The 25,042-nt window shown below is 41.1% G+C and overlaps 1 protein-coding gene across 8 annotated transcripts in view; it reads left to right on the top strand.

Moving 5' to 3' along the window:
• Nucleotides 1-25,042, top strand: part of mef2cb (myocyte enhancer factor 2cb) — an 86,584-nt gene that overhangs the window by 14,561 nt on the left and 46,981 nt on the right. For 7 of the 8 annotated variants that reach the window (XM_016461773.1, XM_016461772.1, XM_016461778.1 and 4 more), the window contains one exon: nt 23,740-23,930. In XM_016461773.1, coding sequence (XP_016317259.1) covers nt 23,877-23,930 — 54 coding nt within the window. In that variant the 5' untranslated portion in view covers nt 23,740-23,876. Of the gene's footprint in view, nt 1-22,088; nt 22,132-23,739; nt 23,931-25,042 lie in introns of those variants that run through there. The other variant, XM_016461774.1, reaches the window with a different exon arrangement.

Genomic DNA, 25,042 nt, shown 5'->3' with positions numbered 1-25,042 from the left:
GTGGCAAGGCGTGTATTTTTAGCAATTTCTGCACTCACAATGTAATGGACTCGGAGGTCCTCTTGACACTTTCAAAGTGTTGCAGTGCTGTAATTTTTATCATCATATACTGTTTCACGTGTTATTTTTTAGCTTGTTCGGTAGTAAACACAGGCCACTTCGTCTGACAACTGCCAGACGTGATTCAAATACGCTTGAACATAAAACTATGGAAGGAAATAAGAGTTTCTTTTCATTAGTGTGAGGTTGAGGTGTTTCATTCAGCCGAGCTTGCAAAGACAGCCTCTCAGGCACTCGTAAGAGCAGCTCTCACGAGCGGTGGCCTGCCAAGCTACACACGTGTGTCTCTCTGCAGTCATCTGTGCCGTTCTCAACAGCGGCCTGTCAGCATCGGAGGCTGAAACTTCGGAAAAAGCGTGCCGTGCTGGACACTCGAGATTCGAGGAAGAGAAAGAAAAAGAAAAGTTGTGAAAACAGAAGAGGAGATGTGTCTGTGAGCCTGGCATTGTGACACTTAATGCCTTTATGTTTGTGGTGGCGTTTGCACAGGGTCCTTCAGCAGGCTGTCACCCACCACCAAAACAACCAATCAGACGAAGCAGTTCCAGCCATTGGCTGTCTGCTCCATCTTAATTCGGTTTTATTCTACTTTAAATGCCTGGTGCAATTAATTTCAGACTGTATAGAATAATATCTTAGGATTTTATTTGTTCTTTCTTGCTGTTTTATATAAAACAATGGAAAAAGAAGATTTTGTTGCTTTGGATAAAAGCATCTGCTAAAAGAATCAAAGCAATTGTATATGTTTTCATCCATAACAAAATAGTTTAAATCTTGCACAGTACACAGATAACTATCATGTATATTTATCATTTTATATCTTTATATTATCTTAATATTATTTTTTTTCTATTGTTAGATTAAAAAATTACAAAAAAGAAAGAAAATACATATAACATAAATGTATTTGTTTCTTTTCTTTTATTTTCTTAACAATGGAACAAGATAAGACTAGAAGCTATCTGAGATTTTTCCTCATACTTCTTAAAGTTTTTTTTCCTTCTCCTCAGTACACAGTTTACTTTGATGTATGACTTTTCTTCCAGTAGTTACTCCGAAGTACAGCCAGTGATGTCATTAATTTTATTACAGATGCTCCATCTGGAAAAGAGAATGAAAGAAAGAGCGGGAGAGAGAAAGAGTGAGTGAGAGAGAGAGAGAGAGAAGGAAAGGAAATGTGCGGCACCGACTTGTATACATAATTAATAAGAGCAGCACTTCATTTGAAACTTCAGGGTTTGCTGGCCAGTGCAGGACAGGCCCTGGAGTGCTCTGCTTTGTATGGTGAAGTGCGGAGGTGGCTCCTTTCACCTGCAGCTGCTCTGTTTCAGCCCCTCTGGAAAAACAAATAAACTTGTGCGTGTGTGTGTGTGTGTGTGCGTGCCCGCGGGCTCAACCCTGACAATGGCGGGAGCTCCTGTGACAAGAGTCCATGGGACGCAGGCGTGTCATTAAACTGCTCGCTGGCCCGTGGCCCACACTTCCTAAATGTCCCGTCCCGACAGAAATAGCTCAGCCATGAGATTGACTTTTTTTCTTTTTTTTGTTTTGGTCTGCCTGTGTGTGCATATGTGTGCCAGGGACTACGATTGTGAGCCTGCAGTATTGTTCAGGTTAAAATTGGTCACTGTCTTATTTTTGGATCAGAGCAGCTCACGGGTTATAAATAGATGAGGAAAGGAAGGGAGATACCTGCCGAGACTCTGGCGGGCTCTGCTGTCCCCCCACCACCCAATATTCACATTGTATTCTCTTAATAACATGCATTTCCCTATACAGACTTTGATATGTGTGGTTTTAACAGGAACTTATTCAATGGAAAATAGTCATATGACTATAAGGCTTGCGACAGAGCTTGGTTTATGGTCTTCACGGTTGGCAAAGAGAAGGTAGTGTGCGAAGAGAAGAGAGAAAAAATCGTGCGTAGGCATGGAGTGTAATCTAATAGGGCGACGTCCACATCATGGAATATTTTTAGAAGTGAAGTGAACCATTTAGACAAAAAGGTTCTTCTATGGCATCGTGAAGCACCTTTATTTTTAAGAGTGTAGAAGTACCACATACAATTTATTGTAATTAAAAAAAATTGCCAGGAACCTAAAAAAGTGTTTTATGTGAATGATTATTAAAAATATTATTAATATGACTCAATCAACCTAACTACACTAGATTGCACCAAGTCATTTTTAAGTGTTAAATAGATAACATGCATTAAGATAAATTATCCTGAGGATAAATTGCTTACTACCACATTTTATAGTGTACTGTTTTACTTTTAGTGTGTGTAAAATTCAGTGAAAATTTCAAGTTACTTTGCTAAGCAAATAGGTCTTTAAGTTCAGTTTATTTATTTTATTTTAAAATGTCTACAGTACCGTTCAAAAGTCAGTAAGATTTATTTTAATTTCTTTTATTCAGCAATGATGCATTCAGTTGATCAAAAGTGACAGTAAAGACATTTACAATGTTACAAAAGATTTCTAGAGTAATGACTGCTGAAAATTCAGCTTTGCCATCACAGGAATAAATTACATTGTAAAATACATTAGAACACTTATTTAAAATTTTAATAATATTTCACAGTATTTTTGATCAAATGATTGCGGCACAGCTGAGTGTAAGAGACTCCTTCAGAAACATTTAAAAATCTCACTTAGCCCAAACTTTTGAACCCTACTGTATATTTGATTAAAACAAACCTCAGTGTAAAGAGCTCTGCACTTAGCACATTACGATGTCCCCAGCCCTGTCGCTAACTGTTAAGATTGTGAATTAATGATGTGGCGTGATTGAATTTGACTCGGCAAACATTCCTGCTAGCTCGCCCTAGTTTCCTGCTGGTGTCTCTCTAGAGGGGTTGTGTATTAGAACTCTGGACTCTACGTTAGCACCTGTAGACCGCAGAGAGGCCTGAACATAGGCCTGACACCTTAGTTAGATTAGAACTACTTTAAACCATAGAGTCTGAAGTTAAAGTGCTGTTGAAGGAAAGAGTTTGACAGCAGGATTTTCTGAGTGGAAAAGTGGCGTGTTACTTATACGTGTATACAGTGTATGCATTATAAATGACAGAAACTGATGTCTAAAATATATGCTCAACCATTTACACTCATTTTATTACTGCAGTTGTTTCTTACAACAACATTGAATTGGTCCCACCAGAGCAGAGGACACACAATGGACATAATGTCATTACATTGACATGGTTGCTGTTATCCTCAGGTTATTGTTTCCAGGGTCAGATTAAAAGCGCCACACTCTGCAGGCCTGTTAACATAGGAGGTGTAATCTTATTAGATTCATCATCATCTTTAGCGAGAAAGAGGAACTGCTCTTGTCAAGCTTCAGCGCACAGGTGAAGAAACCTCATGCTAATAAAGAGGCAGTTAGCCTCTTTCCCTCTCTCCCTGAACGGGCATGTGCCGTTGTATTAATGTGTTTATGACCGTTTAATTGGATAAGCAGGCTGCTCGTAAAAAGTCTACAACTGTTTTCACCAAGGCGAGCACAGACCTTTTTTTCCACGTTCTGCTAGGCAGTCCGTCGCTGACCCACTTCTGAGACGGTCGAGAAAACAAGGAAGAGCCAAGCACAATTCATGGAGAATGACAGAGAGAGGGCAAGAAAAAAGGTGGGTTTTTTTTTTTGGGAAGTTGATTTTAAATTTTTTTTCGCTTTCACTCCATTTCTTCCTTATCCTAAACACAGCCGACTTTTTTTTTTCTGCAAGCTCCCCTCCAGCGGAATCGGAAAAGAGAGGGACTGGGAATGCTGGTGTGGATTAGTTTCTGATGCTTGGCTAGACCCCTCAGTTAATTACATGTGTAATGAGTTGTTTATTTGGGATAATGGGCAGCAGGAACGTCTGCCTAACGCCGGAGCTGGGAACAGACCCAGGGAGACTCAAGTATAGGATAGGAGGATGGAGGAAAGTGGAGACAGGAGAAAGTCCCCACCATCGGCGCCAGAACGAGGAAAGGGAGGCTCGGCAAAGGAGGGGGTGGGCATTCTCATCCCGTCTCAGGATCAAACAGCCATAAGACTTTTCTCAGGGTTGGGGGGAATAGAAATCTGTGAAATAACATACAACGCAGAAAAAGAAAAACAACGTACGAGGGAGGAAAAGGGCCGATGTGTGCCCAGCAGTGCAGAAGGGAGTGGAAAAGTCCATGGGTGCAAACGCAAAGGAGGGAGGCAGAGACGAGTTGTGCTATCATAAGCCGAGGGGGACAGCTGGGGTTATGTGAACGCTACAGCTGGATCGGGAGCCGAGGGAGATCGCCGGGCCGATCCCTGTGCTGCCGAGTGGCTGGAGCCTTGAGAAAAAGCTTCCCTCCCTTCGCAACCTTCTGCAGGCTGCACTTTCCCAAACCCCGCTCCTAAAAACGAGATGGTGTAGATAAGCCTCTGGAAAACACACACACAGACCTGATTTATACAACACCGGCTGTAAGCACTTGCTTTCATAGAGCAGGTTGCCAATATAATGCATATATATATATATATATGTATATATATATATATATTAGAGTGAAATAAATATCTTAGCTATAAATAGCTGACAGGACAAAGTGGGAGGAGTTTGGTACTGCATAATCCAGAGGTTTGTAACAAAGTAAGGCCAGTCAGCATGTGTGTGCGTACTACCAGTAGAAGTCATGAAAATCTAATATTTACTCTCACTTTTCGTCAGTTCTTTTTTCCTTCTCAAGGGTTAACCAGCAGCGCTTTATCTGATCACACTAGGTCCGTGCTCTATGCTTGAGGTTTTCTTTGAAAGTCCGGGCCGTTTTGATTCACCACAGCTGCACTGACTCTTTAATCAAATGCTATCTTTTCACTGCTATGCCCCGTCTACCCTTCTCTCTCCCTCCCCTCCCCTCCCTCGTCCCTTAACGCATCTTAATTGGTTGCTTTCTGTGACAAATTATGAGCACATGCTTTGATGAGGTCGGACCGAGCCGGTACTGGATTAACTTGTGCCAGCCCCTGGTGGTTCCTCTTACCACTACAAACGGGGGATGGGGGGTATGCGGCGGCATGCTGAGACCATAATGAGAGACTGGGCCCGGGGCTGCCTGGTCCCCCTGCTCCAAGCTGACAGGACATGAAAATGGGGTTGCAGGTATCTTACCAGAAGAGATCAGAATTTTGAGACATAAGGTTTTTTTTGTAATTATTTAATTATATTAATATACATAGTAGGGCTGTGTATCACCAGCAAAGATACGATACGTAACAAATTAACACACTCTCTACGATTAAAAAAAAAATTAGAAGAGTTCTAAACTAATGCACTGTCTTCACTGTATCTAACGCACACACACGCTCAGTCACTCACACAGATCACTTTGCGTCCTCGCTCAGACATTCAGGAACGAACTTTTTAGCGCTGCCCCGCAATTTTATCAACGTTTTAACCTCTCAGCCGCTCGCTGTACAGAGCAGACGCAGAGAGAGGTGTGTGCACACTGACCTCGCGCCGTTGCGTCAGTACTAGCGATCACAGAGACTCGCTAAAGTTTGTCCAAGAAGTCGCTAGATTTGTCGCTAGTCGCTTTTTTGGAAAAAAAGTCACCAAGGGGTCTGAAAAGTCGCTAAATCTAGCGACAAAGTCGCTAAATTGGCAACACTGACTGCGCGTGCACACAGATGCCAGGTTGACAAAGATAAGTGGCACACTTTGCAGATATTTCTGTATTGCGCAAGTAGGAAACTCTGTTTCGGGAATTACGTCTCTTTATATCAGGCAACCCAGTTGTGTTCCTCTGCAGCCAGATTAAACCTTGTTGTATCCTATATATTATGCTATATTTATATTCATCCTCGCACTTTTCTACTCAATTTTAAACGTTGTTCTTGTATTCAAATTAAGTGCGGTCCACTGCTGCACACGTGCCACAATATCGATACAGGGCCAGCTGTATCGATACTCGTAACGTCAAATCTCTGTGACGATACATCGTCGTATCGATGTATCGAACACAGCACTAATACATAGTCAGTATACATATTTAAATAGTTATTTGTATTATTATTTTATTGTGATGCTTTTATTAGCATGCTGACAGTGTGCTATATTTCACAGTTACACAATTTGCACAGTAAAAACCTCTTAAAATAATCTAAAATTAATTTCCTTTAGAACCCTGTTGCTACAGTCATACACTTTCAGATGGGCGTCCTATGACGTTGAGTCACGTCTAGAGCTGTTTTTAAGCGTCCCGCCATGAGCATTGGATTTTTTTTTTGGATGACATGTCAAGTTTAAAATAGCTCTATTTTTAAAAACGTGTCTCAAAACCCTAGTGTGCGTCAAGCTGTTTTTGAACACATCTTATGTAAAGGCCCCCTAAGAAATGTGTGACTGATGGAGGTTCGGTGCACCCGAAACCAGCCTAATTACACAAGCTTTCTTAAGCCGACTAGTCGTTCATGCAACCATCCAACTAGCCGATTTACTCGACATCCCTAGTCCTGCATAAAAGGAAGTGAGGCCAAGAAATAGAAGGAGTTAGTCAAGAAGGAACCGTTAGGAGGAGGAACGAGAGATAGGCGTCACCCAGTCATTTTGGCACTCATGTTTAGACAAACGCTAACTGCAACAATCACAGTTTAATGATCCGCAATGTCAACAGAGTAGAAATTCTTCCAACAATCAAGGGGATCGACTTAAACAGAACTGTGACATCACTCGAAAATCAAGGTGGGGGAGGGCGGAATAATGGCATAGCATTTTGCAGCAGGAAATTTGAGATAGTGTCTGTGCTCACGTAATCTTCATCTCCTCTTCCGCACTCTCTTCCTCCCGATCTGGGTTACTCGGTTTCCTCGCAGAGCTTTGGGACCGATGAGAGAGAGAGAAATGTGGGGGACATGCTTGAAGGACATGCTTGCTGAATGGGTTTCAGCTTCAAATTATGTTCTCCCTGACAGATCTAAATGTGTTTTTTGATCAGTTTAGATAAGACCTTAATCTGCACAAAAATCCTGCTTTATATTTGAGCCATCGTCTGATGAAATGAAACGCACATAAGAAAAGACAAGACACAGACAATTCCTGTGCTGTGATTTTGGCTATATTTGCATGTAAAATTAGAGAAGCAACATAATATCTATTTTAACTGAATCTATTTTAACCTCTCAGCCGCTCGCTGTACAGAGCAGACGCAGAGAGAGGTGTGTGCACACTGACCTCGCGCCGTTGCGTCAGTACTAGCGATCACAGAGACTCGCTAAAGTTTGTCCAAGAAGTCGCTAGATTTGTCGCTAGTCGCTTTTTTGGAAAAAAAGTCACCAAGGGGTCTGAAAAGTCGCTAAATCTAGCGACAAAGTCGCTAAATTGGCAACACTGACTGCGCGTGCACACAGATGCCAGGTTGACAAAGATAAGTGGCACACTTTGCAGATATTTCTGTATTGCGCAAGTAGGAAACTCTGTTTCGGGAATTACGTCTCTTTATATCAGGCAACCCAGTTGTGTTCCTCTGCAGCCAGATTAAACCTTGTTGTATCCTATATATTATGCTATATTTATATTCATCCTCGCACTTTTCTACTCAATTTTAAACGTTGTTCTTGTATTCAAATTAAGTGCGGTCCACTGCTGCACACGTGCCACAGTATCGATACAGGGCCAGCTGTATCGATACTCGTAACGTCAAATCTCTGTGACGATACATCGTCGTATCGATGTATCGAACACAGCACTAATACATAGTCAGTATACATATTTAAATAGTTATTTGTATTATTATTTTATTGTGATGCTTTTATTAGCATGCTGACAGTGTGCTATATTTCACAGTTACACAATTTGCACAGTAAAAACCTCTTAAAATAATCTAAAATTAATTTCCTTTAGAACCCTGTTGCTACAGTCATACACATTCAGATGGGCGTCCTATGACGTTGAGTCACGTCTAGAGCTGTTTTTAAGCGTCCCGCCATGAGCATTGGATTTTTTTTTTGGATGACATGTCAAGTTTAAAATAGCTCTATTTTTAAAAACGTGTCTCAAAACCCTAGTGTGCGTCAAGCTGTTTTTGAACACATCTTATGTAAAGGCCCCCTAAGAAATGTGTGACTGATGGAGGTTCGGTGCACCCGAAACCAGCCTAATTACACAAGCTTTCTTAAGCCGACTAGTCGTTCATGCAACCATCCAACTAGCCGATTTACTCGACATCCCTAGTCCTGCATAAAAGGAAGTGAGGCCAAGAAATAGAAGGAGTTAGTCAAGAAGGAACCGTTAGGAGGAGGAACGAGAGATAGGCGTCACCCAGTCATTTTGGCACTCATGTTTAGACAAACGCTAACTGCAACAATCACAGTTTAATGATCCGCAATGTCAACAGAGTAGAAATTCTTCCAACAATCAAGGGGATCGACTTAAACAGAACTGTGACATCACTCGAAAATCAAGGTGGGGGAGGGCGGAATAATGGCATAGCATTTTGCAGCAGGAAATTTGAGATAGTGTCTGTGCTCACGTAATCTTCATCTCCTCTTCCGCACTCTCTTCCTCCCGATCTGGGTTACTCGGTTTCCTCGCAGAGCTTTGGGACCGATGAGAGAGAGAGAAATGTGGGGGACATGCTTGAAGGACATGCTTGCTGAATGGGTTTCAGCTTCAAATTATGTTCTCCCTGACAGATCTAAATGTGTTTTTTGATCAGTTTAGATGTCTTCAGGTCTCCTCAAGGGGGGTCAGAAATGGCATGTGTGATGTTAGAGCAGCTATCGATTCATTTCTCTAGTCAGTGTAAGCACAGCGAACAGTCATTTGGACATATTGCTTTGAGAACCGCAGAGGCAAGGTTTCAAAATGACACAGTTATGTCATTTGCTTACAGAGCAGGTAACCGATCATTCAGAAGCGTGTATTTGCTTGGTTGACTTTCCAACCATAACGGAGACACTGAGATGTCTGCATATTGCAGAATACTTAATTTATCCTGATGAGAGCTGAGCTGCACAATTCAAATGATTTAAATTTAAATGATTTAATATAGTTATATTTAATTTAATTTAAAAATAATAATAATAGAAAAAAGCTACTGAAAAAGTTCTTCCACTTGTACTTGTTTAAACAATACTGAGTAAATTATTTTCATAATTTCTGTTAGTACATCATAGGTCAAAGGATGTGCAGGGCAAAGGTCAATGCCAAAATTGCGGATGCATGACATACATCTGTACAGAAAGTATTTTGGTACGCACTACTGTTTATTAAAGTGCTTCATTAAATTCAGTACCTGCGATTATATTAAATATTCAATAACATATGGATTTTGATGTAGCTACAGTCTTCGAGATTGAAGAGATTATTTTATTATTACTGGAAATTAATATAGAGATATATAGAGAGATCAATATAGAGAGAGATCAACAGATGACTTAAAGTTGTAGAAAATGGTGCCTGTGATTTGAAACTGGATTCAAACCAAATAATGCTGCTTGCATGTGTAAACTCACAAACCTGACAAGACTTTTAGCTGTTTTGACAAAGAGAGGTGAACTTTGGCGAATTCATAGAGGCAGGCGTGTTATTTTATGGTACATGTAGAACCATTTAAGTTAGTGCTGGGCGGTATGACCAAAAATGACCTAAAAATCACGGTATTTTTCAAAATTATACCGGTTTCATGGTACATAATGGTATTTTTTTTTTCATGCATGACCAGGTGTTAACCATATTTTCTACTGATTGAGAGAGGAGATACTGCAGTATATTTACTTAGAATGTCCTATTTTACTGTCATGATGAGTGAATATTGTCAAAAAATACCACACTAAATAGTGACTAAACATTACCCCTTTTAATACATGTTAACCAGGAGTCTCATTTATAATCGTCTGATAAAATCAACATGCATCTACACTAAAGAGCGGCTATGCAGCGCACTGCCTGCATCTGATTAACAAACTAAAAAAAAAACAACAAACAAAAAAGTGCATGTGATATTAACAGACAAACTACGCTCATATTTATAATTCCAAACATTCAGTAAGCGGCAGGTGCTGCTAGTCAGAGGGTGTAGGTAGACTAATACCTATTTTGCCTGCCGCCTACTGCTTGCTTATGACAAAAAGTGTAATTCACTTAGTCCTTTCCCGTACAACTTGCTAACATCGGCGATAGACAGAAATCAGAAGGTCTCCGATGACGTGCCTACTGCTCCTATCATTCACAAGCCTTCAGTTTGACCTATCCTGGCCGTAGATTTGCGGTAACAAAAGCCTCCTCAAAGTAGTGCTGGGCGGTATGACCAAAAATTTATATCACGGTATTTTTAAAAATTATACCGGTTTCACGGTTCATGACGGTATTTTTTTTTTCATGCATGACCAGGTGTTAACCATATTTTCTACTGATTGAGAGAGGAGATACTGCAGTATATTTACTTAGAATGTCCTATTTTACTGTCATGATGAGTGGATATTGTCAAAAAATACCACACTAAATAGTGACTAAACATTACCCCTTTTAATACATGTTAACCAGGAGTCTCATTTATAATCGTCTGATAAAATCAACATGCATCTACACTAAAGAGCGGCTATGCAGCGCACTGCCTGCATCTGATTAACAAACTAAAAAAAAAACAACAAACAAAAAAGTGCATGTGATATTAACAGACAAACTACGCTCATATTTATAATTCCAAACATTCAGTAAGCGGCAGGTGCTAGAAAACGCTGTTTTGTACTCATTTATTGACGAGTCGGCTGCGGTGCGTCCAATCTCTGCCGCTCACTGCACAGAACAGACGCCGAGAGAGGTGACACTTCTCCGGGAAGGGAGCTGATGGCAGGGGGCGGTGGATATTTGTGGCGGTCAATGTGGATATTGTGGATGAGTTCTTCTGTGTCATCGCGTTCTATTAGTTCTACAGCTTCAGTTTCGGAACTTTCACGCTTAGTAACACATACAGCTGTTCCCTCACCACAGTGCAACAGTGAAAAGGGACCCCTTTCAAACAGTGTCGCGTTCTGAACGTTGTTTAAGCGACATACACCGGTATTGCAGTATTTTAAAAATTCATATCATAACAAAAATAAACACCGGTATTCGGTATGAACCGGTATACCGCCCAGCACTAATTTAAGTAATTAGCTGTTGATTTCTGTAGAGACAGAAGGAAGGTATTGCAGCATGAGTCCTGAAAGAGCACTCTGTTTAACATAAATACACAAGAAAATCACACTTGGGATGGCACATTTGATGATATTGCAATTTCATTCGGACCTTTAACCTTTTTTTGCTTGTTTATGAGTACAGTGAAAATGAAAGAAACATCTGCTCGCCGACTGTTTCACCATCATTACTGAAACATCACTCATAAAAAGAACTTTCACGCAATCACTGCCGATTGATGGGAGAGGTTGCTCAACTTCCCTTTTCCACCTTACCCCCTTTCTCCCCCTTCAACCAGCATCTTGTAAAGCCGCTGCAAGAAGGAACCAAAATAATATTCTCATAAGCAATCTTTAAATCATTGCAGTCCTGTACATGAATTAAAAAAAAAAAATCCAAAGAAAAGAAAGAGAGGGACCGATGATAAAGTGGCAAAGGAAGTATCTTGGCCCTCGCTCTTGCCTGGTGAGCCACGTTAGCCTCTGGGCTTAATTGAAGCCAGGAGGGAGCGTTTAATAATTGCTGTCAGAAGATCAAATTTAATTCTCTTTTCACAGGACCGCTGTAGGGTAGAGTGAAACAAATTGTCATCGGAGATTTCCAAATGAACAAAGCTTTTAATTAGTCTGATTAGAATGCTGTGGTACAGAGGGAGAAGAGGGGATAAAAAAATTTGCGATGAAATAATCAGAGGATCATCCGAGCATGCTGTCTGGTGTTGTGGGGAGGTCTCATGACTTTGTCTTCTCTCCTAACTATCACCCCCAACAACATGGCTAATGTCGCACAACAGTGTCGTTCTCTGTCAGTAATCCTTTTGGGTGAGGATATTAGGCCTTGTCTGTTGACAGTGGCAAGTTTAGTTTAGTTTTTTTTTATTTGATTTAGTTTTCTGTGGATTTAATAAACACCTAATTCTGTTTCCTGATTTGACTCTAGAAGTGTACAGCTGAGTAGTGGTTGCTGTGTCTATGCTAGTTTTCCAAATCTGATAAACTATGCAATGCTTCACAGCAGTAAACTACTTTTGTCATTACGGTTTTAGCATAAACATGCCTGTTCATACACAATTCAGCTTTGAATGAAAGTGAAAACTGCTTTCTATAAATGATGTGACTCAAAAGTGATTTCAGCTGAACCTGAGCTAACCAACTAGTTGTCTGTCATGCAATACAATGTGAGAGCCACTGTGAGTTTTTTTTTTTTTAATAATGTCATATGGCTATCAGTTGTAACTTTATGCTGCGTAAGTCGCCATATTTGGCATCTGCTTATTAATTCCTTACTTATTTGATCCATTTCTGTAAGATGATGTATGAACAGAACAATATGAAAGTCAAATCTGTTAGTAAATATGATTGTTTTTCTCAAACAATGAAGGTGTGAAAGTAGTCATAGTTATTGTTAATTAAATTAAATGTCTGTCATGCAAACAAGTCTTTCTCTTTCTGTTTTTTTTTTTTGAACATGCTAACGTAGTTTGACGTTATTTCAGTTCTCCTTTCTTTCTTTAACTCTGTTCCACTATACTAAGAACTCACCCAGAAGTCTGAGAGATTCTTTGAGGTAATGTCTTCAGCATAATGACCGATGAAACCACCCAAAGCAACCCACGCAATCTCTATTTCGTGTCCACCGCAGGGCCATCGCCCTGTTTACCAAGACCAAGCCACTGTTAGAGCTGTAATTTTTGCCTTACTTCTTTACTAACAGCTGGCCAGCCAGAACAGGACAGGACAGTGATCAGTCAGTACACCATTCACTCAGTATGTGTCTGTCAGCTGAGCAGCTGGCTTCAGCACACTTCTTTCAGTTAGAGTTGACACAGTATGTTGTGCCATGCTTTTTCCTTGGACCAGTAACAAATCGCTAATTGAAAGACAGCTCTCACCTTCCCCGGTTCTGGCTTTAGCGGGCCACACTTCTCTGTTTACTGACTTCATGAAGGATGCAACTGCTGTTCACACCCTTTCATTCTATTTTCCACTGTTGCACTAGGTCAGGTGCCACCATATGAAAGACCAACACTACGGCGCTTTTTCATCAGACCTTGCACCAAATCTCCATATTTCCCTTTTACAAAGTGTTCAGAAAGCAATTCATCAAATTTGTAGGAGACAAAAACACTATTCATGACACAAAAGGAAAATAATATGCAGGTGACATACTTTATCAGCTGAAATTCTGAAGTATGCAACAAGTGGACACTACAAACAGCGATGGGAGTGATGTGAGCTGAAGAGTTGCCAAATTGGAATTGTTTTAATTTAGTTTACCTGGATGTACTTAAAGGGTTAGTTCACCCAAAAATGAAATTTGTTCATCTTCGGATATCTTAATCTGTGTTCTGAAGATGAACGGAGGTCTCACAGGTTTGGAAAATTAGTGACAGAATTTTAATTTTGGGGTGAACTAACCCTATACATAAAAAACTAAAACTGATCAATCTGAAATAAAAATTTATAAAAATATATCACTATATTTAAAAATAATAATACATGGCCAAAAAGAAAAAAAAAACCCACACACAAATAAATTACTAAATATAAACTAAAAATTAAGCTTAAAATAAAAAATACAAATAATAAAACCATAATATTTAAAAAAATGTTTATAGTATGTCAGTGATTCTAAAATAACACTGGTAGAGATCAAAAGTGATGCTCTTGCTGAAATTTAATATAAGTCATTTTAAATGTCCCATTGTTGGCAGATACTTTCCATTGAACTAAATGTAATTGTTTTAATTTAATTTAATTTAATTTAATTTAATTTAATTTAATTTAATTTGTTACACTTTATTTCGATAGTCCACTTTAGACATTCTATTAACTTTAAGTAACTTTGTAACTACATGTCAACTACAGGTCAACTAATTCTCATTAATTTGCAACTACATGTCTATTGTTGCGAATCATGGGTGTGAGGCCCCCTCCCCAGAACTGCCCTGACCTTCCTCTCATCCATCGCTACCCCCTCCTGGCTGATCACATACCCCAGAAAAGTTGTGCTTCTCTGATGGAACTCGCATTTCTCCGCTTTAACGTAGAGTTGATACTGAACGAGGCGCTTTAGTACCGATCTGACATGACGAATGTGTTGTTCCAGGGAATTTGAATAGATCAGGATGTCGTCGATGTACACGATCACCCATCTGTTGAGCATGTCCCGAAAAACGTCATTCATGAAGGATTGGAAGATTGAGGGACTGTTTGCCAGGCCGAAGGGCATAACCCGGTATTCGTAGTGCTCACTAGTGGTGGAGAATGCCGTTTTCCATTCGTCCCCCTCTCGAATGTGGATTAAGTTCTAAGCATTGCGTAGATCCAACTTGGTGTAGTATTTGGCCTGGCGGAGCTGTTCTAGCGCTGCGGGAACCAGTGGTAGAGGATAACGAAACTTAACAGTAATGTCATTAAGGCCACGGTAATCAATGCAGGGCCGCAACCCTCCATCCTTTTTCTTTACAAACAAGAACCCCGCCGAGGAAGGAGAAGTCGAGGGTCGAATAAATCCTTTAGCCAGTTCCTCCTCGATATAGGCTTTCATAGCTTCTGATTCAGGTTGTGATAGTGGAAAGATCCTCCCCTTTGGAGGGGTGGCGCCAGGTATCAGATCTATGGTGCAATCGACGGATCGGTGAGTTGGGAGTTGTAAAGCTTTCTTTTTACTGAAGGCTTTGGCTAGATCGGCATATTAGGAGGGCAGGTTTAATTCGTCGGGGGTTTGAACAGATGAAACCGAATCCTGGAGGGGTGACCGTGTGATTCTTGATAAGCAGCGGTCTTGACAGGTAGCATCCCATTGAACGATTTGTCCCTCTCTCCAGGAAATGCGTGGGTTGTGGGTGCGCAGCCAGGGTAGTCCAAGAATGATCGCATGATTGGGAGACTGGATGACGTAGAATTTGATATATTCAGAATGGAGGGTTCCTATTTGTAGTTTGATTTCTTCGGTGATACGTAACACTTTCCCCTCTCCGAGGGGTCGGCCGTCTAGCGCCTCCACTGCCAAAGGGAAATTACAAGGGGTAAGTGTGAGATTATGTTGCAGGGCGAATTCATGTGAAACAAAGTTTCCAGCCGACCCGGAATCTAACAGGGCGGTAGAGGTAATCGTTTTATCACTGACAGTTATTTCAACCGGCAACATTGTGCTTGAAGGGCAAGTAGTGATACGATTGTTGACACTCACCGATCGGGGTTTGGATGATGGACGGACCGGGCAGGAGGATATCATGTGCCCAGCCTGACCGCAGTAGAGGCACAGTTGGTTCTGCATTCGGCGCTCGCGTTCTTCGGGAGTGAGGTGAGTGAAGCCCAGCTGCATGGGCTCTGTTATGGCATTGGTCTCTGGCGTGAATCGAGGCATGGATCGGGTAGGACGTCGTGAGCGGATCAAATTGTCAATTTGAATGGCGAGTTCAATGAATTCACTCAAACTTTTCCCCTCATCTCGGCAAGCCAACTCTGACTGGAGCTCCGAATTCAGTCCCCTCCGAAACAGGAGTTTTAATGTGTCCTCGATCCAACCTGTCTTGGCGGCAAGGGTGCGAAAGGACACAGCATACTCGGCTGCTGGTCTCCTTCCTTGCGAAAGTGTCAACAGTTGGTCTCCTGCACTTTTCCCCTCCGCGGGATGTTCAAAGACTTCGCGGAAGTGTTGGAGAAAGGTTGTGAAGGTGGGAAATGAAGAGCCGTCCACTCCCCAAACAGCGGTAGCGCCCTCCCGGTGAGCAATGAACACACAAAGGCAATGCGGCTAGAGTCTGTGGGGTACAGCGAGGGCTGTTGATTAACAAAGAGCGAACACTGAAGCAAGAACCCTTTGCATCTGGCAGGGTCTCCATCAAATTTCTCTGGGAAAGCTAGTCGTGGGCTCACTGGTGATGTTGGTGATGTTAGGGGTGGCGTGGTGTAACTAGGCACCGGGGCTGGAGCGGCTGCAGCCGCGGCTGGCGTTATTTGAAGGCCTTGCAGCGCTTTCACTAACTCCTCGGTGAGTGAGGTAAGCCGATTTAGTTGGTGGTGATGCATGGCGAGCTGTGTGGCCTGCGCAGATAGCTCTGGATAATTGCCTGAGTGCTGCTGGATCGCTGTGTGGCGAAGTCTTCTGTTGCGAATCATCATCAGAGTCGGGATCCATTTGCAGCGTTTTTATTGTGTAAACAGACAAGACAGGGTCAATCACCAGTAGATACAATAGCGAAGGCTAGGCTGAGACAGAACGTGGGACGGGCAGGAGGTCGAGGCAGGCGGCAGACAAACACAGTAGTAGAACAATCCAAGTCAGGGTAGGCAGAGACAGATCAGTGTACGATAAACAGTCCAAGGTCAAACGAGTAGGCAAGATACAGGGTAAACGCTCAGAAGTGACAGCCGGGGCAAATCAAGACTTCGCAGTGAGTTGCTGTGAGTGTTTGGCTTAAATGTGTATGTGCGTGATTCAATGCAGGTGTGTGCGTGCAATCAATCCCAGGTATGAGGCATGATGGGAACTAGAGTCCAAATGGATAAAGTCAATATTCAGGAGAGAGTTCCCTCTGGTGGTGAGGAGGAGGCGGTACGAAGCCTCCTCTGTAACATCTACTAACTCTCAGAGTAGACTGTTAGGGTAGGTTTAGGGTTAGTAGAATAAGTTGACAAAGAAAGTGTTAGAAGATATTAAGCAGACAGTCTACTAATACTCTACTAACTGCTAGTTGACATGTAGTTGCAAAGTTACTTACTGTTAATAGAATGTCTAAAGTGGACTATCGAAATAAAGTGTTACCATTTAATTTAATTTAATTTAATCTCTAAATAAATTTGTATTTAATTTTTCATTTAAATTAATAAAACAAATAGTAAGTTTGGCTTTAGTAAGTTTAAGTTCTTCCACTTGGTTATGCTGCATTTATTTAAACAACTCCTGAGAAAATTATTTTTGCAATTTTTGGACGTATACGGTCAAAGGTCAGTGCCAACATGGTGGATGCATGACTTACATCCATACATACAGAATGTAATTCAGTGGTTAAAAATGCTTCATTAAATTCAGTAATTACTATTATATTAAATATGTGAATTTGGATGTAGCCAAAGTCTTTGTCTTTGAGACTGAAGAGATTCTTATATTAAATTAGATCTTATATTAAACTATCGAGAGTTCAACAAATTACTTTTATGTTATTATTATGGTGATTTGAAACTGGATTTGTACCAAATAATGCTGCTTGCAGTGTAAACTCACATACCTGACAAGAGCATGTCATATTTTAGTCATACATGATTCTGTGCCAAGATTCATAGCTGTTTTGACAAAGAGAGGTGATCTTAGTCATAGAGGCAGGCGTTTTATTTTAAGGTACATGTAGAACTATTTAAGTAATTAGCTGTTGATTCCTGTAGAGACAGAGGGAAGGTATTGCAGCAGAGTCCTGAAAGAGCGCCCTGTATCACATAAATAAATCCCTCCACCCAATGCCCTAATCTAGCAAAGAACCTGAAAAGAGCTATTCACTTATCACTGCAAAAACAGAAAAGCAGTTCATCTATAATTTTACACTTTTGCTAATAAAACCTCACCTTTTAGAAAATGTCTCTCTTCATCTATGCTTTTTTCCGTCTGGGTTGAAATGAGTTTAAGAAGAAACAAATTGCTTGAATGGTTTGGAAAGTAAGATGGTCTGTGAAATCAGTTTTTCTATCTCAGAATGAGGTTGTTTTGTGTGATGAAATCTAATGCTGTGGATGCCATGATTTTTTGACCATATCTGCTGTGAGTATGTTGGTAAAGCTTTGTCATTAAAGTTTTGGCTTTAAGTGCTTAAAAAGCAAAAACCACAAGACCTTTTTGTCAGATCTTGCATCAGTGAAGGCCATTTGTTTACAGTCAGCTGTGGCTCAAGCCCTCAACTCTTTTTCTCTCTATTCTTCTCTTCTTTTTTCTTCTTTTCTGGCCTGGAGAAGGAAGCACAGGAGTTTTGGTTCCCATTTTGTGTACGCTGGAACAGTTTAGGAAAGGAAGCACCTTTACACCTTTGATTGTCTGTGGCTGCTGATGCCATATCCTTCCACCATTCTGTGTGCATGCGTGTATGTTTCCTGTCTCTATCCAGTCATACAGTGGGGGGTCTAGGGGGTATAGATGACCATAGAGGAACCCAGATAGACACTGATGCTCTCTTACTGAAATGAGACTGTGTAGACTGTTACAGTAGCTTTTAATGTGCTTTGATTGCATTCAAAATACATTCGGTGGAAATCAGGGGGAATCCAAATCAAATGTGTTGCATAACTATAACTGCTTTTCTGCACTAAACATCCAACTATTTCAAATGTAAACTGGTTAAGCAATAAACCATATGATTTGCATCATATGAGGACTCAACATAATATTTTTTTTTCCTTTTGGTCCACAGAAGAATAACTTTTTGATTTGTATTTTTATTTACTAGAAATAATTATCATACAGTTGAACAATTCCTTTAAATGTTTTATTTTCGTCACAAAAATAATGTATTACATAAAGGAAATTCACAACATTTGTTAACAAAAACTTGCAGTAAACTAGAAATGATTCTTTCTTTTTTTATTAATTTATTAGGTTATTTATTTATTTATTTTACATATGATGCATCAAATGTAAAATTTTCATTGGTCAGCGGGCAGTCCTTACTGTTGAGACTTATTTATAGTGGTAGCTGAGAAAAGTCTGTACCTTTTATTTCTGACCACTTTTATTCATTCAAATTTTTAAATCCACATGTGCAGTAAAAATGCATGCTGAATGCCAACCATTTTTACTGGCACTCATTAAGATCTTCATTGCCAGGGTCCCTCCCACACTGATCCTGATCTCAGGTTCAGGTCACCCATCCTGTGTCTTTTCCACAGCTAAGATTTATGGGCACTCGTCAGCTTTGTCCCTCAGGCAGACGCTGCCACACTTAAGAAGCACTGCCCATAATGACTTTATACAGACAATAGACCGTTAACTCTCTCGCTATGGGCTCCCTGCCCCTCGTCAAGCACAGACCAAACAGCCGCACCTCCATAAATATGTGTGTTAAAGAAAAAACCTTGGGTGTAAATAACAGTGTTTATATGTGACCATGGACCACAAAACCAGTCATAAGGGTCAATTTTTTTCGAAATTGAGATTTATACATCGTCTGAAAGCAGAATAAATAAGCTTTCCATTGATGTTTGGTTTAGGATAGGACCGATATTTGGCCGAGATACAACTATTTGAAAATCTGGAATCTGATGGTGCAAAAAAATCTAAATACTGAGAAAATCTCCTTTAAAGTTGTCCAAATTAAGTTCTTAGCAATGCATATTACTAATCAAAAATTAAGTTTTGATATATTTACGGTAGGACACTTACAAAATATCTTCATGGAACATTTTCTTTACTTAGTATCCTAATGATTTTTGGCATAAAAGAAAAATCGATAATTTTGACCCATAAAATTTTTTTTTTTTTTGACTATTGCTAAAAATATACCCAAGCAAATTAAGACTGGTTTTGTGGTCCAGGGTCACATATAGTTTTGAGGATTACAACATGAGAATTTCAAAAGCGTGCCTTTGTATTGGAATTGCTCGGAAGACATATTCAAAATCGTTTTTTGGCCTCTTCAAGGAAACAAAGTTTATTTTAAAAGAGTGAGGGTTTATTTAATGTATCATGCACCTCCTAAAAGGTTTACTTTCTGCCCCGTAATATGTTATTTCAAATCTTCGCGACCACATTTCCCCACGAGGATAGAGGATACTGCCCTTTTTTTTTCAAACACACGCTAGTACCAAATGTCTTGCAGATGTGCTGCGAAGAAAAGAAAAGAGGGAAAGTGGAAACGAGAGAGTTTACGAAGGGTGGCAACATTGTGCTGAGGTAAATTTCTCAAAAGATCAGCTCCTGTCTGATTGTAATAATAATGTACAGATGACTTTAATGTGGTGGGAGTCAAGCACCACTGCACTGTTCCATACAGATCGCGCCAGATCTCAATAAAAGTGAAACCTGCCGGAGTTGTATATCTCATCAAAACAAATGTTTCATTATCAGATACAGTCTCTGTACTTTTTTACAAATATAATTCATGGTATTTGCATCTTAATCATTTTTCATTCTCAACACGAGACCCCTTAGAGAAATATAAAATGGCTTTGTTTCTTTGTTCCGCTAACAAAATTATATTGCTGAGCACGGAGAAGAAGTCATATTCACTTTATTAGGACTTTGACAATACAATCGCGTGCGAAATATATATATTTTTCTTTTCCGGTGGAACACTAGGGACCGAGCCGACCCAGAATTGTGCTTGTTTATGAACGTACTCATTGCACTCACAGTTCCATTTCTTAAAGGGAGAGAGAGACAGAGCGAAAGAGAGAAAAACACACAGCACCTCATTACATCCCAGTGCCGGCACCCCCACCGCTCTCTCCTTTTCCCCCATGATTTCTCCTCATTCCCCCACCACTCTTGTGCTCTGTGGCAGAGGAAGAGAGGCATGGTTAACAGATGGGAGGGTGAAAGGCAGCTTCTCCTCCTTTTCCTCAAGAGAGACCTGCTCACATCTCTCTCGTTCTCCTTTGGTTTTCTCTTTTCGCTCTGATTTGCTCTTTGTACTCTTGCTTTGAGCCCAATATATCAAATGAGAAAGGTTGTGGGTTAACTTGTCTTATCTTTCCCTCTCTGTCCTGTAGCATCCCTCCGTGACCCTTCAGCCCTTTGGTGGTGACCTCTCTTCCAGGCTTTCTTCTGTCTGTCACACTAAGCCAAGCTTGTCCTAAGGTTCACTTTGGAAGGAGGGATCTTTCTAGCCCTCGTCTCTCTCTCTCTCTCTCTCTCTCTCTCTCTCTCTCTCTCTCTCTCTCTCTCTCTCTCTTTGTCACCCTCCCCATATGCTTTGGCTATGGATTAGTGAATTGGCTTATCATGGCAGAGAAAGCCTGTTAGTAGTCCTTCTCCGCCTCACTCTTTCTCTCTGTTTGGCATAATTGCACGTACTAAAGACTAAAACCCTCTCACACACATTTGATCTCAAACACACACATAGTCTTTGTTCCCATGTTTTCGGCAGGGTCAGTCACACTTGTGCATCAAGAAATCATTTAGTCAGATATTTCATATGAGTGCTTGTGTGGCGGTGACCGGAGAGTTTTTATATCTAAAGCGCCTCTGGCTGCTGATCAACCACAGCTTGTCTGCGCTGTAGTTCAGCTTTACTGGTGTAAATTGGATTGTGCTCATCTGTGGTAATCTGAAAGCAGATGAGTGTGAGCATGTGTACATGTGAAGGAGGGGATGGCGGAAAGAGAGAGATGGGGGAGGTGGGGTGGCCAGGGTGTACAGGGTGAACGGAGAGTGAGAGATTGTGCTGAGGTTGAATCAGGTTGTCCCAGTGCTTATGGGTGGGGGAAGGTTACCTGGTGCCTGAAAGGATATCTTTATATGCTTTAGATAAAATATCAAACCAACACATTAATTTAATTTTCTTAAATAAATAAACAAACAAATAAATAAATCTATCATTACAGTAACATGTCCACAGGTAATGTGAGGTTATTGCATAAATAAATAAAAAAGTCAGTGCAGGTTTCCTTTACATGTCTACAGGTTTAATATGTTATTATCTAATACAATAGCATTCAAACTTTCATTCATTTCGGTTTTTGGTGCCACTGTAAACACGAGTCAGTGTCCAGGGGAAGCCCATTAAAAGGCATTTAAAATTAATACGTAAGGTACAGCAGGTCCATGTTGAAACTCTGGCATGGTTGAATCAGGAATTACAGACCTGTCGTTATCAATGAGGAAGCTACTCTTTGAGTTGCAGCCACAGACCCTGTTTTGATTGAGTTAACTACTTAATCAGCTTTCAAATGTGAGCAGTGAAACCACACTCCGTGATGCCACGTCTGCTGGCTGCACGATGGGTAAATATTTACACAGGCATCCAGTCGTTATCACTAGCTTGTAGTTGAGTTGTTTTGCTCCTTGTTTTATGTCTTTTACAGTGGTCCTCTAAACAATCATCAAGCCACTTCGGATTTCACCACTTACACGCTAAGACGTGCTTGCTAACAGTCCAGCTCTTGGTGAAGTACAGAGCGCTGTTGTTTGTATGCTAATAGAGTGTAATCTTATTCTCAGTTATTATTAGAGACAGTGGAGAAAAAATACATTATTTCAATATCAGCATTTGTAGCAAAGAAACTATATATTTAACAACTCTATTTCAACAACACCAAAGGAATCCAGCAAATCTGTGCGGAATTTGGGAAATTAGCCACACTGTATGAAATGAACATGGATCTGAGCCAATGAAATTAGAGTTTGCTTGTGGTTTAACTCAACTGACATGAAAAAGTCTCTGGAACACTTTAAAACCCCTACTCCACCCATAAACACTTGATTATTAATAAATGAGAGCAGCATGGCAGCACGGATAGACGTCAGAAGCGCAGCGTATGCTTTAGGTGTATCTACATCAATGTTCCTCGCTCGCTCTGGCAGGTGAAATCTGGTTCAGAAAGAAGAAAAAGAGCCGGAGAATAAAGAGAACGCAATGGAGGGCTTTTAACGTCACACCACTGACAGATTTACTGCATTACAGCAAGCTTAAATAATGGGACACTCATTTGCATAACGAGGGATGTTATCACCTCTACTGTCAGAATAAAACACAACAACACTTCTGCCACTCCTCCCAGAGATGAATCGGATTGGCCTACTTTACAGCACCAAAGAGGTGCGCACATGCACACAAACACCGGCACATGCACACGTGTGTTCTGTGATCGCAAGCTCTCGCACTGTGTGGATCTGAGCTGTGAGCACTTTATAGAAAGCCTGGGTTAGCTTCTCAGGTGAGGGCAGCCTTTCAAAAGCAGAAAGAGCTCAGCAGGAGGGCCCGATAAAGGCCCTGCACACCTTTTTCCCTGAGAGACGGAGAGCCGAGCAAAGCCGTGACGTGACAACGGGATCATATTCTAGAGCGGGTATGACGAGGGCTAAATCAGGATGGCCTATGTTTCCATTCAGGTTCTTTTTCAGTTCTTATGGATAGTAAAGTATCATCTTTTGGTGCACCTTAGCTCAGCCAGTTTGTTGAGTTCACATATATTGTCAGCTAAAAGGGAAATTCCAATGTGTTCGTTCAGAGCGCTAGTGACAATTCTGTGAAATGTTACACCAGCGTTGTTTAGGAAAGTGGCGCAGCTTGTCGTTCAGGCAACAGTAAACGTTACACTGCAAATGATTAGAGCTGTTAAGTTAGTTGCAGTTCCAAAACACTGTCAAATTCTCTGTGACTGTAGAGAGAGCATGACGGTGCTGTCTACCCTCATAGTCGAGCTGAAGCGCGAGAATCTGATTTGCATGATATTGATGGCAGAAAACAGCGCTGCCTTGGATCGTCTGCAGATTCTTTTGTCTTTATTTGCTGTCCCATGTGACTCAGACTCTGCCTTTCCCTGATTTTTAAAGCTGCGTTTTGCCATTTTTCATCTGACTTAATGCCTTTCTCTCTCTGCCTTTCGCAGGTACAGCTACTGGAATCTTTGAATTGAGTGGAGGAAGTCAAGAAAAGAAAGCCTGGTTTGAAGAAAAAGCAAGCAAAAACAGAGGGACAAAAGTATAAAGTTCATTGGAGAAAGAGAGAGACGAAAAGACAGGGACAATGGGGAGGAAAAAGATTCAGATCACACGGATTATGGATGAGCGCAACAGACAGGTGAGTCACGCTGGCCTGAAGGAGCCAAAAACCACTTCTAGACAGCTTCCTTCACAGAAGTTTGATGGGTTATTTCAAACTAAAATAGACCAAATAGGTGGTGTGCGCATGGTAATTGTTGGTGTCCTCACATGCCGCCACCTCTCGCTTATGGCTGTGGAATATTACTTTAGCAGGGGCAGAGTGGGTGGAGAACACAAACACCCAGAGATGGCAATGTTGGAATGATGCCACATGCTTCAGGGCTTTAGGTGGAGTCAACAAAGAGGTAGAAGATGGCCCTCGAGGGGCCTTCCTGCCTTAGCTAGTAGTTTTCCTCTTCAACTTGGCTCTCAGATGTCTGAGATCCTGTTCATCATTTGTAGCTTTAGTTACGTTCATAATAATATAAAGTGTAATTCGATTAAATAATCTTTTTATTAATCATCTCTGCTCAGAAAATAACTGCTTAAATCAGGTTTTAGCTGTTTTAAGCTGGTTTTGCAGGTCTCTTAATCTTCCTAAGCTTACTAACCAGCAGACAAGTGCCCAAAACCAGACAAGATAAGAACTACAGCAAACCAGCTTTGCCTAGTTTAGGCATTAAAATCTTAAAATCTGTTAATGCATTCAAATTTGAACAATTAGAAAAACGTCTCTAGGTTACGTATGTAACCATGGTTCCCCGAGGGAACGAGACACTGCGTCGAAGTCGCTTTGGGGAACGCCCTTGCGTGACCGCGTTCTGAAGCACATGTCAAATCAGTCCAATGGAGTAGCGAGACGTCACGAGCGGGGTGACGTAAGCACCAGAAAGTATAAAAGCGCATCCGGCAGAGCGCAAACCAGCTTCGATGAAGTAGCGCCTGGAGGGATGCAGGGAGTATGGCAAAGAGACACAGCGTCTCGTTCCCTCGGGGAACCATGGTTACATACGTAACCTAGAGACGTTCCCCTTCAGGAACTCGAGCTGCGTCGAAGTCGCTTTGGGAACGAGAATACCCACTGCGCCATACTACCAAGTCCCTGCCTGTGTGTGTATCTTGCGAGCACATCACGAAGAGAGAACTTGGGAACCTGGGGTAGATGCCAGGTCTAGGTTGTAAAAACGGACAAAAGTGTGCGGAGAGGAC

This window comes from Sinocyclocheilus anshuiensis, unplaced genomic scaffold (assembly GCF_001515605.1).
Source record: "Sinocyclocheilus anshuiensis isolate Anshui unplaced genomic scaffold, SAMN03320099.WGS_v1.1 scaffold356, whole genome shotgun sequence".
Lineage (NCBI taxonomy): Eukaryota > Metazoa > Chordata > Actinopteri > Cypriniformes > Cyprinidae > Sinocyclocheilus > Sinocyclocheilus anshuiensis.
The sequence above is the reverse complement of the archived record's forward strand: the minus strand, read 5'-3'. Positions and strand labels throughout refer to the sequence as shown.